Below are 16,804 nucleotides of genomic sequence, written 5' to 3' on the forward strand. Positions count from 1 at the left end.
TTTGACCTTCCCTCATTGATTAATAAATCCAGTCATGTATTATTTTATGTACTTGCAACATACTGAAGTGTGACTGATACCAGACATACTATCAGAATCATTCATCATGTATTAAAACATCCATTCATCCCTCGTTGTTTTTTTTTTTTATGCCACATCCATTCCACCTGTGGTGCGACATGTGTCAACACCAGCATTAACTGTTCCATCACAGGACTATCGTTTTCTTTCATTCATCCATCCATTTATCCAACCTGTGGTGTGACACAGGGTGACACCAATATCCCATCAGCCATCATTGCGGCTGGGGCCAGAGGATCCACTACGATGCTACACCAGACTCTGGGCCCAAACTGCTCTCCGCCGTGGGCCAGACGCCAGTGGGAAGTGTAGGACCCCTCCACGCTGGGCGCACAAAGTGCTACGCTTACCACACCAACCTAGACACAGAGAAGGATATGCATTATTGATGTTATTAGGCCCACCCCAGCAGAGTTTGACCGGGTCAACGAGAATGCAGGGGAATGGAGCTTTAAACTTACATAGCCGGGTGAACCTTCAAGAGTGACTGGTTTATTCATCTCATGCTGTACTTATTTCATGTCTTTTAATCTCTCTTCCTTTTTTGGGGGGGGGGGATTTCCCCCTTTTTTTTCTCCCCAATTGCATCCAGCCATTTATCCCACTCTTCCGAGCCGTGCTGATCTCTGCCCCGCCCCCTCTGCCAATCTGGGGAGGGCTGCACCAGGGGGACGTAGCGTGTGGGAGGATCACACAATTCCCCCCAGTTCCCCCTCCCCTCTGAACAGGCACCCCGATCGACCAGAGGAGGCACTAGTGCAGTGACCAGGACACATACCCACATCCGGCTTCCCACCCGACCCGCAGACACAGCCAATTGTGTCTGTAGGAACGCCCGACCAAGCCGGAGGTAACATGGGGACTCGAACCACCGATCGCCATGTTGGAAGGCAATGGAATAGACCACCATGCCACCCGGATGCCCCCTAATCTCTCTTCTTAGTGTACCCTCATCATATCTTTATCCTAATTTCACTCCCCTTTTATTGTCTGTTATGTCATTTGGATATACCCTTTAGAAGTTGGGCATTTTGGCATAGACTTTTACACAATGTGACCTACAATGAATACAAAAGTAGAACAAGGCCCAGATTTGGCTCATATGATTACAGAGAATGACTTGTGTAAGAGAGAAGAGCAAGGAAATTGAATTTAAGAAATCAAAAGCAAAGGGTAGAGGGAGAAAGGATTTTCTTTTTTCTGAAAGAAGAGCTAAATACAGAATGACATGTCTTTTCCTTCTCCCTTTCCCCTTGTCATCTCACCTGTCCTGGCTGTAAGAAGGGAACAGACACCTCTCTCCAACGGTCCCCAGAGCCCACGGCCAGGTTACCCCACATGAACTTCAACTGTAGGGAGACAAATGAAGCAAAGGCTGACAGATACTTATCAACGGCAAATATAATGATCACAAGAAGATTTTTTTTTTCTTTTGGATTTTTTCCCCCCTCTTTCTCCCCAATTGTATCCGGCCAATAAACCCCACTCTTCTGAGCCATCCCGGTAGCTGCTCCACCCCCTCTCCTGATCCGGGAGGGCTGCAGACTACCACATGCCTCCCCGATACATGTGGAGTGTGGAGTTGCCAGCCGCTTCTTTTCACCTGACAGTGAGGAGCTTCACCAGGCAGACGTAGCGTGTGGGAGGATCACGCTATTCCCCTCAAGTTTCCCCTCCCCCCTGAACAGGCGCCTCAGCAGACCAGAGGAGGTGCTAGTGCAGCGACCAGGACACACACCCACAGACACGGCCAATTGTGTCTGTAGGGATGTCCGACCAAGCCGGAGGTAACACAGGGATTCGAACTGGCAAGCCCCATGTTGGTAGGCAACGGAATAGACTGCCACACAACCTGGACGCCCCCACAAGAAGAATTTCTAATTACTAAAAATTTATGGTAAGCAGTGAACTTTGCAAAACCTCTGACAGTGTCAGGCCAAACAAAATAATTTCAGTGATGCTTGTTTGCTTCAATACTCCGACAACCAGAGCTCGAGAGAAAAATAAGTGTGGAAAGTCATTGAGTATCTACGCTTTGGCCAAGTGTTCTGTTATCTCCACAGTAACATCATGTTGTCCAGTGTGGCAAAATGAGACGAAACAATCACTGAAATGATTTTTGCATCCCAAGGTGGCAATCAAATTGAACTCTGTGACAATATATGACAGTGACCATGACAGAAAAAAATGTTGAACATAAAAAATGTTACGGATGACACCAAGTGTCAAGTAGCATGATTTTCAATCAAAAATGTGTCAGTACTGTCATGCAACTGCTGTCACAAGACTCAACTGACAAAACATTATGTTAACCATAAACTGACGTCAATTCCCCGAGTGTACTAATGTTCCTTGTCTCGTAACACTGATAAAACATGTAATCATCTGATGTGAAACATTATGAATGACCTTGGAATGTGTGAGCCAGCTGACAATACCAGTGTTCCTGGATACTGGAATACTAACTGTTATTACTACTATAGTAAAGTAGATTAGAGTAGAGTGGAGTAAACTAAAGTAATGTACCTTAGTATCAGCGCTCCAGCTGACAGTTCCAGTGTTCCTCATCTTCCAGTATTTGATGAACTTGGTTCCGGGTCGCAGCCGGGTTCCGTCCGGAAGGTTCTCATCCAAGAACACAGCCGTCATGGCTGGAACCACCAGCGGACAGGGACGCTTCGGACGCCTGGGCAAAGAGCCTCAGTTACAGCGATGACCATCATAGTCTCCCATTATACATTATCCAAGAAGCCTGCTGTCTCTTGATTATGTGTCTCATTTTTTTGAAAGCTCTTCTGACAAACACCTGTACATTTATTGTATTTTTGACAATAGAAGTGATTCTGATTCTGACTGCCATTGTAACACAATTAAACATAAAGGTTGTATCTTTCACTCAACTGGGTACCAGATCACTTTTTGGTGAGATTTGTGGAGACAGATCTCACAAATTTGAGTCTTGGTGCCAACAGCTTCAGTCACAGAAATAACTAATTATAACCGCTTGATGTCATCAGTTACCAGGTCACAATTAAAAAAAAAGACATGAAGCACAAAGGCAGCATACAGGAGAAACTTCCTATGCCATAATCTATTTACTGAATCCCTATACTTAACTTGTATGTGTGCCTGGCGTCTACTTATTGTGTGGATGCTAAAGCAGACCACCTACTCAGGGCTATTGTGCTGGGTGGCACGGGGCTGCAGCAGGACAGGGGAGGAGCTCCCGTCTCTGTGGGAGGAGCTCCACTGTAAGCCCCGCCTCTCCATCCTCAGCTGCTTCCTGATCTCCTTGACCTCAGCCTTCAGTTGACGCTTCTCTGCTTTGAGGCGCTGTTTCTCAGCTTTCCGGAAAGTGCGGTCCCCTCGTCGGTAGAACCTGAATGGAAGGGGGAAATAATGCACAACAACTGAAAGAGATGTAGACAAATACATACCTAGTTACAAGCAAGAACGTAATATCAAGTACATCTGTAGTTTACCGTTTACACCTCAAATTACTCATTTAACTTTGTCTTTGTTTAAATTCTCTGCTCTCTGGCCACTATTCGCTGATTTGTTGAAGACAAATGCAGACTACCACATGCCTCCTCTGATACGCATGGAAGTCGCCAGCCACTTCTTTTCACCTGGCAGTGAGGAGTTTCGCCAGGGGGACGTAGCACATGGGAGGATCACACTATTCCCCCCAGTCCCGCCACCCCTCCCGAACAGGCGCCCCGACCGACCAGAGGAGGTGCTAGTGCAGCGACCAGGACATATACCCACATCCGGATTCCCACCCGCAGACACGGCCAATTGTGTCTGTAGGGTTGCTTGACCAAGCTGGAGGTAACATGGGGATTTGAACCGGCGATTCCCGTGTTGGTAGGCAACAAAATAGACCGCTACGCTACCTGGATGCCCCACAAAAGTAATATTTTTTAAAAAAGAGTAGTAATAGCTTACCTGCTATGGTCTGGGGCAGGTGAGCCATGCTCAGGGATAGACAGTGGAGTTCTCGCCCTCACCAGGTTGTGACTGGGGTCATGAGAAAAACTGCAGTGCTCACACAATGTACAGGATGTACACACACTGATGAAGAAAATACAAGAGAGATAAAAGAGGGGGGGGGAGGAAGTGGAAAAGAGATGAAGATAAAAGAGAAAACAATGATTGAGGAGAGACAGAGTAAGGAGAGATGTAAGAGCAAAGGGTGGGGTGAAGGAAGTCAGCTGGTTAACATTGTTAAGTAAACCATCAATTTACAGAGCAAGGTCACTCGTGAGACCATACATATAGGTCATCAGAAGACAGAAAAAGACATTCTATGTTGTCAAAATTAGACAATTATGGAGAAGTGATTGCCCAATCAACAAATCTTCACAGAAAGGGTGGCCCACAAAAACATACAGAAACACAAAGACACCATATCTAACTAAGTGTACAGAGCTCACCTCCCCCGAACACAGTTTAACCTGAGAGACCTGCACACTTGAAGTTACTGCACAGTTAAGGATTCACACTAATCTCTTGTCTCGCCACAAGACTGTGAGACAGAGAGGGCAAAGCAAAGCAGAGGGGCTGGACTCTGACTCAGATTCAGGTTTGGGAAACAGAAACTAACCCATCAACCTTAGGTTTCATGTACCAAGAACAGACAACAACAAAGAAGAAGAGAAATACTTTCCCCTCACTTCTTAAAAAACAAACCAAAAGAATCCTCCTCCCTTTCCCCCCCGATATATCCCAATCGTTGTATCTCTTCCTTGTTTTCAAGTATATATTGGCTCCCCAAAGTATAAATGCCAAAATATACCTTCTGAATAGGTTGACTTAAAAAGGCCTTTCAGTGTGATCCGTTTTAATATTTTTGATATCTGTTGAAACATTTTTATGTATAAAATGGAACCTCCAATTAATATGTCATTAAGATTAAAGGTACTAACAATAAAATGTTGACTTTACCAAGCAAAAAATTATACTATAATAAATGATAAATGAAATCATGTATGGGGGCTGGAAGGAACTGTCGATCTACACTAATGGATAAACGATAGCTTTGCCAGCTGTTGAGACTTCTGGCTTTCAAAACCTGTGTTCTGGCCCAGAATGGCTATTTTGATAAACAAAGAAATACAGGGTACCCTACCCTTTAGAAATCCAATATCCTTCCAGAAGAGTACGGGTCCTCACACATTCATCTCACTGCACATTTCAAGTTTCTAATACGGAGGAGCCACCTCTGTAACACAACCCTGAAGAATCCAAAAAGCCTCATCACAAGGTAAAAAGATATGTGGTAAATGCCACCCCAAAAGTGGAATAAATACAGATATCGCTTTTAAGAGGAGGTGAAAATTTTGTGACTATAAACACATGAACAGCATAAAAACTGATGCCAAGCTGGCCATGATACTGTAGGGCGGGCAAGCCACATTGTCATTGAATATACAACCGTATGTGATAAGTTATAAATATCGTGCAGAATTTTACATGATTATCTCTTGACATGACATTTCTGTGGGATTTCTCCTTTAGGTAGCTTGCAAAATTGTGAGATATCTCTCATCATCAGTCGCTTTTCCGGGGTCGGGTTGCAGTGGCAGCAAGCTAAGTAGGGCACTCCAGACATCCTTCTCCCCAGCAACGCCCTCCAGCTCCTCCTGGGGGATCCCAAGGCATTCCCAGGCCAGACTGGACATGTAGTCCCTCCAGCAAGTTCTGGGTCTACCCCAGGGTCTCAACTGGCTCCTTTCGAAGGAGAAGCGGCTCTACTCCGCGCTCCCTCCAGATGGCCGAGCTCCTCACCCTATCTTTAAGGCCCAGACACCGAAGGGAGGAAACTCATTTCAGCCGCTTGTATCTGAGATGTTATTAGCATTAATTGTGTCACCTGCAGACCACCATTGCTCAAAGTGACGGATGCCAATGTTGTTGTGACTCCTACTGGTTGCTGATAGTAGGCACTAAAGAACACATTTTTATTGTACCTTTCTGTAGTATCTATTTACACTGGAACAACCAAGCCGGTCATTTTGACCGTTTTGGATTTTCAAAGTTTAATAACCTAGTGGAAAAAAAAAAGATACAGACCTGACACTCCCTGAATGCTCCTAAAATTGCATATATTTACAATAAAATGAGTTTTAGATCAATTGCACAAAAAAAAGTTATGATAAGATCTACCTAAAATGACCATGAGCCATCAAAAAGAGGGCTCTTAATTTGGGCATCATTGTGTGCGTCACGTCACTATTTATGACGTGTGTTGGTCGCATCATTTCCTTCGCAAAGTTCATTGCTCTGTCCTAGAAATACAATAGCATTCTCCAGTGCAGAGTAATAGTCTAAACTTGATTTTTGATTATTGCCAACTGGGTACAGCCACTGTTTAAGACGCACCATGACTACCACTGACGTGTTGCAATATTTACAGGCGTTGGACAGCGGCCATTTTAAATTGTTTGAAAAATAGTATTAAAGTTGTTAAAATGTTAATTTTGGTTTCAGTCATTTCCTAACAGATATACTAACATTATGTAATGCATTGATATCTCAAATTGGTATTTATCTTGCCAAAATATAGAGTTTAAAAACCGACGGTCATTTTGACCTCCCATGGTTGTTTTAGGTAGGAGTGAAATCCCGGTCGTTCTGGTGTTAAGCCAGCATATCAATGTCTCCTCTGTGTGTTTCTTCCTTGCATTTGTACATACATTGGTATACTCTTACCAGTAGACCTCCTACTACTAGGTATACTCTTACTACTAGAACGACCGTGGGGTCGTTCTAGTAGTTTTCAAGTTCTGGTCGTTGTTTGGGACTGTTTCAATGGTTATTTTCAGTTCTTTTTTTTACATTTCATGTTTTATAAGCCTTGTTCTGTTTGTTAGGTTAGAAATATGTGTTTTCCGTTTTGTTTTTCAGGTAATATTTTCACTTTTTTAATTTTGCTATTCAAGTTCAACCATGTCCCTCTGAAGTTTAAATTGTTTAAAAATAGTATTATAGTTGTTAAAATGTTAATTTTGATGCCAGCCATTTTCTAACAGACATAATAATATATGCAACGCAATAATATCTCAATTGGGTATTTATCTTGACAGAATATAGAATTTAAAAACCAGTAGTCATTTTGACTGCTCATGGTTGTTTTAGGTAGGGGAGGAATCCCGGTTGTTTTAGTGTTAAGCCAGCAAATCAATGCCTCCTCTGTGTGTTTCTTCCCTGCATTTGTATGTACATTGGTATACTCTAACCTATTAGTAGGTAAAGGGAAAGATATAGCTGGAAAAGGAGGAGCAGTTTCAGTGGAGAAAAATGTAGACATGTTGGAAAAGATGGCGTAGGCGTAAGTGCAGATCAACAAACAATTAAAAAGAACCCTGTGTGTCAAATTATTTCATTGTTTACATTTGCTGTTCACATTTCAAAAGCTCAGCTGACCTTTTTTCCTCCAGAAGGACTGAAATTAATCCAAGAGTAAGAATAATTCAAATGTCTCTGTCTGCCAGTATTACGTACCTGCACTGGTACCCTCCTCCAGTGGTCTGCCCCCTACAGGAGGAGCAAGGAGGGGTGGAGGATGAGGAGGGGGCACCGGGCAGTGTGGAGGAGGACACCTCAGGGATCTGCTGGGCCTCCGCTCCTCTGCCTGCTTCCCCTCTTCCTCCCGCCCCTCCCTCAACCCCTCCCAGGGGCTTGTGGATGCAGCACTGGCCGGAGAATTCACGGCATATCTTCTCCACCGCCTCACGAACCACTTGGTCCTTAAACTGTCAGCAAACAAAGAAAAGGAACAGGGGTAGGTGAGAAGATAAGAGCAGGGGTGAAAGAGAGAGATAGTGAGGGAGGGAGGAAAGAGAGGTCGAGGGGTGAGCGATAAAGAGGGTGGAGACGAGGTTAGAAAAAAAATAATGAATAATATTAACAGGAGTGGATATCCAGATAGGATGAGTGAGAGACAGGTTACAGAGAGAATGAAGAAGACAAGAAGAACGTGGTGAGAAAGAGATTGAGAAGGTAGGATAGAAGAGAAAAAAGAGAAAGGGAGGAAAAGAAGGGTGGGGAGGGAAGGAGTAATGGATGAGGTGGACAGAATGAGAAAAGAGAGGAGGAAAGAAGTGTGTGTCGGAGAGAGAGAGAGAGAGAGTGTGTGTGTGAGAGAGAGAGAGAGAGAGAGAGAGAGAGAGAGAGAGAGAGAGAGAGAGAGAGAGAGAGAGAGAGAGAGAGAGAGAGAGAGAGAGAGAGAGAGAGAGAGAGAGAGAGTGTGAGAGAGAGACAGAGAGAGAGAAAGAGAGAGAGAGATTTTAAATGTCTTCAGAGGAGCTCCATTACATGTTAAGGCTCATACTAACCAATCAAGCAAGTACATCTGACTCTTAACATCAATTTACAGGTATGTAGAGAAGAACCATCTGTTAAGAAACATTGCCTCTCTCTCCATTTGTACACACTTACCTTCTCCATATAGGAGGTGAACCAGGCTGGAGGAGTCTTGTCTTCTTCTTTGGTCCCTTTCAGTTCCTTCATGATCACCTTGGAGGAATATGAGAAATATGAAGAAGAAGAAGAAGAAGAAGAAGAAGAAGAAGAAGAAGGAGGAGGAGGAGGAGGAGGAGGAGGAGGAGGAGGAAAAGAAGAACAGAAAGAAATGGAAGGAATAAGAGGAAACCGAAGGAAAAAAAGATATTCATAAGTAAAAGAAAACAGTCCTCATAACTAAGGGTCAATGCTTTAGGCTAATCTGGAATTGAACAAGAGCAACGTAAAAAATATTACATCATCTATATTATCCGCATCACTATCATTACTATTATAATAAAGGGTATCACCGTCATCACCATCAACAAAAACAACATCCTCATCAACATAGCCAATCCATTGTAATGAGAAATACCTCCAGGATCCCAACCAACTAATTCATCCCAGGAGGCATACATATCATTAATTCATGAAATATGCAAATATAAATACAATATACATCGTACAGCTGATGGTAATTGGAGAAGTCAGAGATAATGTCTATATCCAGTGTGTATGTGTGGTCATGCACATGTGTGTGTCTGCAGGTAACACATGGAGCTTCTCCTGCCCATGCAACCACTTTCCAAATTGTTGTTGTAATTCATATTGTTGTAGAATAGGATGCGCTTTAATAAAACAATACGTGTTAACTTCTATATGGCGATGTCTCACCATGCCCTGTTCAGGGACAGCAGCCTGGACCTTGCGGCTGACCACCTGGGCCAGAGCCGGGCAGTGCTGTGGGGGCCGGAATCCCCTCTTGGGCTCCGCTCCACCGGCTTTGGTGGTGGGGACCCGTGTAGGCTGGCCCCGGGTCTCATACACGTTCATATGCAGACGGTTCCCCTGCCTTGCCGCACTCTGAGAGACAACAGAAGTCTGTGGATTAGTCTCACCTGTGTCCTTGGTCCTCTCTAAGTGAATTAGCTTGAATAGCCACTAAGAGAGGCTGCAGAGGGGACTTAAGGAATCAAGAGAGGGAAAACGAGTATTACAGGACTCGATTTCAAGGACACCGTGTGGAAATTGAGTTACTGCAGCATTTGAGAATGAAGATACAGATGAGTAGAAAGACAAAGCAATGAAAATTATGATTAAACAATGAATTTGGCTCGATGTATTTTAAGTTAATTCAATGTACCATTTGTACAGTTTGTACTTCAAATGTTGTTTCTGGCTTTAGCCAGGTTTCTCTCAAAGATCTTGATCTCAGTGAAATTGTCTATTGAGTAAGAGTTCACTAACTGAATAAAATTCAATCCAGTTCAGTTCATACCAATTCTGTGCTGCCCCAATATTAATTTACGGTCAACGTTAAAAGTTAAAAATATATCGGACTGAGGAATATTCTACCACTTAATCAAATGTAAAATATTTCAATCTTAAAGACTGTATTTCAGTTTTTTTTTTTTATCTTGAGATACTTTATTGATCCCCGTAGGGAAATTCCTCTCTGCATTTAACCCACCCTAGCTGTGTAGCTAGAAGCAGTGGGCAGCACCTGGGGACCAACTCCAGTTCTTCTTTCCATTGCCTTGGTCAAGGGCACAGACAGGAGTATTAACCCTAACACGCATGTCTTTTTGATAGTGGGGGAAACCAGAGCACCCACAGAAAACCCACCGCAGACACGGGCAGAAAATGAAAATGCCACACAGAGGATGAGCTGGGATGACCCCAAAGGTTGGACAACCCTGGTATTCGAGCCCAGGACCTTCTTGCTGTGAGGCGACAGCGCTAACCACTGGGTCACTGTCCCGTAGATAACTGCAAAAATCACCACTGTGCACACTTGAAGTAAGCCAGTGTAATATTATAAACATGCAATGTGGCATCAAGCTAGAATTTATTAATAACATTTCAGTAACGATCTGAATGTTAATGGTTAGTGGAATTAAAAGCAGCCTACCTTCAATGCCTCCTCATACTCCGCTGGAATTAAAGCAGAGAAGGCAATATTTTTAAAGATAGAATTAATAAATAATTCATTGAAAATTCAAGCAATAAACCATGTATTCTTTTATAAGCCTAAATGGGCTTTTTTGAGTATCGTGATTATTAATGGCAATGCTTACTTACCTTGGCTATTAATGGATACCTGTAACAATTCAGGAAATATGGTTAATAGATCTGAAGGTAAGTTTGTGTGTGTGTGTGTGTGTGTGTGTTGTTGTTGTTGTTGTTGTTGTGGTTGTGGTGAAGGTACTTCTGCTAATTGTAACAGAATAGCCAGTTTTAGCACAAAACAGAGGGCTAGCATTGAAGAAAGTAGAACATAGATGAGTTTTTTTGGCACCGCTGGTGAAATGCTCATTATTATTATTATTATTATTATTATTATTTTATCATCTTCATCATCATCATCAGAAAATGCTCTCCATATATTACAATTTGAAATTGTAGTTTGGAGATTTGGCAGTAATTGCTTAGTCTCTCACCTCCTCATTGTCTTCATCAAAATAAGTCACCTGAAGGTTACACAGGCCAAATGAACGCTTCACCTACAAAGGAAACGGACACACACACACACACACACACACACACACACACACACACACACACACACACACACACACACATATGTTAGTGACAGGGGATAATGGGTCAGATCTCAGAGTGAAAGGTATTGGAGGGAAAGGAAAAAAGAGATGGCAAAAGAGATAAAAAGAGAGATAAAAGAGATAAAAAGAGTGGAGAGTAGAGAGGGAAAGCAAAACAAGAGGCAAGAAGAGACTGAAAGTGTAAAAGAAATGAAGAGAGTAAGGAAAAACAGATGTAGAGTAAAGGGGAGAACAATGAGGGTAGGAAGACAAAAGGGGGAAAGAAACAGACAAATGAATAAAAGAAATGGGCAAAAGAAAAATGAAAGTGAGAGAGAGGGACATAGGGAAAGAGGAGAGAAAGAGAAGAATATCAATTGTAGGGCATTAGACACAACAAAAAATAAAACAATCACTATTTCATTTCAAAGGGTTAGAATCATGTTTATTGGCCATGCAGATTTGCACAAACATGGAATTTGACTACAGTTTCGTGGCTCTCTCAGTGTACTTAACATAGAATAACAACACTACAACACAGCAGTCTTCACATATATTATACACAAGGACGGACTTATACAGGCAAAATAAGAGGTGATAAAGTGCAATGGTGCAGAGAATATACCAGAGATGCTGAAATAGATGTTAGCAGGTTACTTGTACACATGCCTCAGGTAGATGGACATGACGGAGCGTACCAGTATACGTACAATGTACAGTACAGTATATACAAAATGGTTGCAATTATTTGACAGTTAAGCGTTAATTTGAATGACAGCCCATGGAAAGAAACTGTTTTTATATCTGGTTGTTTTAGGGTAGAGTGTTCTGTAGCGCCTACTTGGGGGGGGGGGGGTGGAACAGGTTGGGACCAGGGTGTGATGGGTCTGCAGGGATGTTGCCTGCCTGTTTCCTGAGTTTGGAATTGTATAAGTCCTCAACGGAGGGCAGGCTGGCGCCAATGATTTTCTCTACAGAATTAAGTGTCCATTGTATTCTGTTCTAGTCCTATTCGGTGGCTGAACCGAACAAGACAGTGATGGATGTGCAGAAGACAGACTGGATTATTGCAGTGTAGAACTGAATCAGCAGTTCTTGAGGTAGGTGGAATTTCTTTTTTGTACATTTATTTCTGATTTTCCCCTTTTTTTCTCCCTATTTAGTGGCCAATCAATCCCTATTTTAGTTCAAACACCCACCCTCGTATTGCATGCGTTCGCCAACTGCATCTCTCCGGCCGGCAGTCTCAAAGGAGACGCTTCCACACTTTCGTAACAAAGCAAATCCAGGCTGAACCACTGCTTTTTCCGACACACACAGAGACGCATTCATGTGACAAACACAAGCCGACTCCGCCCCCCTCCTGAAGACAGCATTGCCAATTATTGCTGCTTCATCGAGTCCAGCCATAGTCGGATCTGACGAGACCGGGGTGCGAACCCCGGTCCCCAGAGGGCAACTGCATTGACACAAAGCCGATGCTTAGACCGCTACACCACTGCGGACCCTGGTTGAATTTCTTGAGTTGATGGAGAAAGCACATCTTCTGCTGGGCTTTTTTAATGATTGTGTCAATGTTAGATGCCCATCTTAGGTCCCGGGAGATTGTGGAATCCAGAAATTTGTAGGTTTTCACCGCAGACACTGTGCTGTTGAGTATGGTGAGGGAGGGCAGAGTTGGGGGGCTCCTCCTGAAATCCACTGTCGTCTCCACTGTTTTGAGCATGTTCAGCTCCAGGTTGTTATGGATACACCAGAGGGACAGCTGATCTATATGTAGATCAGCTGTCCCTCCCATCTATATGCAGACTCGTCACCATCCTGGATAAGGCCAATGATGGTTGTGTCGTCTGCAAACTTCAGGAGTTTTACAGATGAGTTATCTAAAGTGCAGTCATTTGTGTAGAGGAAGATGAGAAGAGGGGAGAGCACACATCCCTGGGGGGTGCCACTGCTGATTGTCCAGGTGCTGGATGTGATGTTCCCCAGCCTCACCAGCTGCCTCCTGACTGTCAAAAATGTTTTAATCAAGTCAGGTCAAGTTTATTTATATAGCACATTTAAAAACAACCACAGTTGAACCAAAGTGCTGCACAAGCTTAAAATACAATATAAAATAAGTGACACATATGGTTATAAAAAAATATGTAAAGAAGACGTAATAAAATAAAGAATATAAAATGTAAACAATAAAACATAAGAGTAAAAGTATATTTGCACAATAAAACCACAGTGTCAAGCTCAACTTGAATAAAATGCCAGCGAGAAGAGGTAGGTCTTTAACCAAGATTTAAAAGTCTCTAGGGTCTAGCAGATCTTATGTGTACTGGTAAGTTGTTCCAGAGATCAGGGGCAGCCACTGCAAAGGCTCTGTCACCCCCATTCTTAAGCCTGGATCTGGGAACATGTAAGAACATCTGGTTTGTTGACTTGAATGCTCTGACTGGTGTATGATGATGTATCAGCTCAGACAAATAAGATGGTGCCAGCCCATTTAAAGACATAAAAACAAGTAATAAACCTTAAACTGGATCCTAAAACAGACAGGAAGCCAATTGAAGGGAGGCCAGTACAGGCACTATGTGATCACGTCGTTTCTTTTCTGTCAGGGCGAGCCGCTACATTTTGTACAAACTGCAGGCGACGAAGCGACGACTGAGCTACACCAACATACAATGAGTTACAATAATCCAAATCAGAGGTAATAAATGCATAGATTACCCTTTCAAGATAATTTGGAGGGAGATAGGCCTTTACTTTTCCCAGAAGTTGTAATTGAAAAAAACGTGTTTTGACTTCTTAGCTTATTTGTTTATCAAAGTTAAAAGAGCTGTCAAAAATCACACCAAGATTCCTAACAGAAGAGTGACTGTAGGAAGCTAAAGGGCCAAGAGCGCTATCATAACCATCCAGAAGATCAGGCTGCCCATATACAATTATTTCAGTCTTAATTTGATTTAGTTTCAGGAAATTTAACTCCATCCATGTTTTGACATCCTTTAAACCAGTGTTTCTCAACTCAGTCCTCAAGGACCCCCTATCCTGCAGATTTTCATTGTAACCCTGCATAGGTAGCCCTGCTTGTACTTACTCGACCAATCATATCGCAGCACTTAATTATGCAAGGTGTGCAACATCTGACAAAATTCATTGCTGATTGGTTGAATAACTACAAACAGGTACCTATTTAGGGTTGCAAAGAAAATATGCAGGATAGGGGGTCCTTGAGGACTGGGTTGAGAAACACTGATTTAAACAACTAACCAATGCCTGTATAGAATCTCTGCTGTTGATGAATTTGCAAATCATCAGCAAAAAAATGAAAAGACATATTATGGGTTTTTTTTTAAATGGACCCCAAGGGCATCATATACAATAAGAAGAGAATGGGGCCCAAAATTAAGCCTTGGGGGACCCCACAGTTAAGTGGGGCTGCAGCTGATCCACTGGCAAATAGGGGCTGGTACAGTGAACTGGGTGAGTTTGGAGTGGAGGATATCTGGGACGATGGTGTTGAACATTGAGCTGAAGTCCACAAACAGGACCCTTGCATGTGTCCCTGGGGAGCTGAGGTGTTGGAAGATGTAGTGCAATCCCATGTTGACTGCATCATCCACTGACCTGTTTGCTCGGTAGGAAAACTGCAGGGGTCGAGCAGGGGGCCTGTGATTTCCTTCAGATGGGTCAACACCGGTCTTTCTTCATGACCACAGATGTTAGGGTAATGGGTCTGTAGTCATTTAATCCTGTGATATGGGTTTCTTGGGGACCAGGGTGATAGTGGAGTTCTTGAAGCAGGAGGGGACTTCACATAGCTCCAGTGATCTGTTGAAAATCAGTGTGAAAATGGGGGCCAGCTGGCCAGCACAGTCTTTAAGACAGGAGGGTGACACACCATCCAGGCCTGCAGCCTTCCTGGTCTTCTATCTCTGGAAGAGCTGGCACACGTCTTTAACACAGATCCTGAGTGCAGGCAGGGAGTCAGTGGGGAGGGGAGAGGGGCTGACAGGGGGTGCATTTGGTTGATTTGCAAAAAGTTGTACATGCTTTTATCTGTTCTTGGCTTGACTATTGAAGCACACTTTACTTGGAAATCAGCAAGGGCTCCCTCAACTGGCTGCAATTGGTACAAAATGCCACTGCTCGGTTCATTACCGGGACAAAGGCGCATGACCATATCACCCCTGTGCTTGTCTCCCCACACTGGCTTCCTGTTATATTTCAAATTGATTTTAAAATTTTATTGCTCACTTTTAAGGCCTGAAACGGTCTTGCCCCTACATGCATTTGTGATTTACTGACCTGGTATATGCCCTCTTGACCATTAAGATCTGCTGGTTATTGCCTGGTCTCAGTTTGTTACAAAGGGTGATCGGGCTTTTGCTGTTAGAGCCCCCACACTATGGAACAATCTTCCTGTTGAACTAAGACAAACCAAGTCTCTAGCTTCTTTTAAATCTCATCGTAAAACTTTTTTTTGTGAAAGCTTTTACTAATGTTTGATATTTATTTTTACTTATTCATAGATTTTATTTTTACTCTTACTTATTTGGTCTTAATCTTATTTCTGCCTTGTCTGGTTTTATTTCTTTGTAAAGCATTTTGTAACATTGTTTTAGAAAAGTACTATACAAATAAACGTTTTTATTAATTATTATTATTATGAGATGTGGCCAGAGAGGGGGAGGGGTGTGAAAGTGCACAAATCAAACCTGCAGTAAAACCCATTTAGTTCATCAGCCAGTTGATGGTTCCCTGCGGTGTGGGGGGATGGTCTCCTGTAATTGGTAATGTCTTTCAAACTTCTCCAGACTGATGACGGGTCATTGGCAGAAAACCTGTCTTTCAACTTTTCAGAGTAGTGCCTTTTTGCCACTCTGATCTCCTTTGTGGGTGTATTTCTGGCTTTGATACACCGAATCCCATCTCTACTTCTGTTGGCTTCCTCTTTGGCCTGACGAAGATACCTGACCAGGGTCATGGATGACTTGTGTTAATATCCTGTGTGTGTGTGTGTGTGTGTGTGTGTGTGTGTGTGTGTGTGTGTGTGTGTGTGTGTGTGTGTGTGTGTGTGTGTGTGTGTGTGTGTCCCTGTATTCCTTCTCCTGGATTGCCACCTTGCTTTGGTGGAGAAGCTTGCGTGTACCAATGATCCCAAGAGCTATGCCGTCCGGAGCTTGGCTCCTGGTAGGGTCACCCAAGGCAGCTAGGTCAAGGGGGAGGTTCCAGATGAAGCGCAATCCAACAAAGACCTCAACGGTGGAACTGGCGGAAGTTGTCTCCAGGTCACAATGGCAGTGAAGGTGGATGAAGGTTGCAACAGAGGGTGGTCCCCAATCGTCTTGGTTCTCCATGCCATTGGACTCTGGCCACCCCCTGCCAAGGACTGTGTGGTGGCTGCAGGTGCATCAGCCACTCCACGTAAAAAGCTGTCACGTGCAGGCGTCCTCCCATTATGCAGCCCCAGGATCAGCCTCTATACTCATTTGAGGACCCAGATGGACCCAGAGGGAGAACGGTCATACTCAACCTCAAGTGACCGCCAATGTCCCTGTATTCAAATGCATAAAATGTACTGTAGATTTGCGACCTCCTGTAAGAAGAAAGATCATTTTGAAGTTGATCTGAAAATTAGCTGCTTAAATTCAATTGCCTCAATAATAATGTTTAACTTG

The 16,804-nt window shown here is 43.3% G+C and overlaps 1 protein-coding gene across 6 annotated transcripts in view; it reads right to left on the reverse strand.

The window, feature by feature from the left end:
- nbr1b (NBR1 autophagy cargo receptor b) overlaps positions 1–16,804 on the reverse strand; it is a 44,832-nt gene that overhangs the window by 18,000 nt on the left and 10,028 nt on the right. For 5 of the 6 annotated variants that reach the window (XR_008810845.1, XR_008810844.1, XM_056287902.1 and 2 more), the window contains exons 2-12: positions 11,028–11,090; positions 10,669–10,687; positions 10,499–10,521; positions 9,262–9,450; positions 8,524–8,601; positions 7,588–7,838; positions 4,030–4,155; positions 3,254–3,460; positions 2,608–2,767; positions 1,347–1,430; positions 255–440 (exon numbers count right to left, since the gene is read on the reverse strand). Coding sequence is in view for 4 of the 6 variants with exons in the window: in XM_056287902.1 (XP_056143877.1) it covers positions 255–440; positions 1,347–1,430; positions 2,608–2,767; positions 3,254–3,460; positions 4,030–4,155; positions 7,588–7,838; positions 8,524–8,601; positions 9,262–9,450; positions 10,499–10,521; positions 10,669–10,687; positions 11,028–11,090 (1,386 nt within the window). In the remaining 2 variants the exon portion in view is untranslated. The remainder of the gene's footprint in view (positions 1–254; positions 441–1,346; positions 1,431–2,607; positions 2,768–3,253; positions 3,461–4,029; positions 4,156–7,587; positions 7,839–8,523; positions 8,602–9,261; positions 9,451–10,498; positions 10,522–10,668; positions 10,688–11,027; positions 11,091–16,804) is intronic. The other variant, XM_056287901.1, reaches the window with a different exon arrangement.

This window comes from Lampris incognitus, chromosome 10 (assembly GCF_029633865.1).
Source record: "Lampris incognitus isolate fLamInc1 chromosome 10, fLamInc1.hap2, whole genome shotgun sequence".
Taxonomy (NCBI): Eukaryota; Metazoa; Chordata; class Actinopteri; order Lampriformes; family Lampridae; genus Lampris; species Lampris incognitus.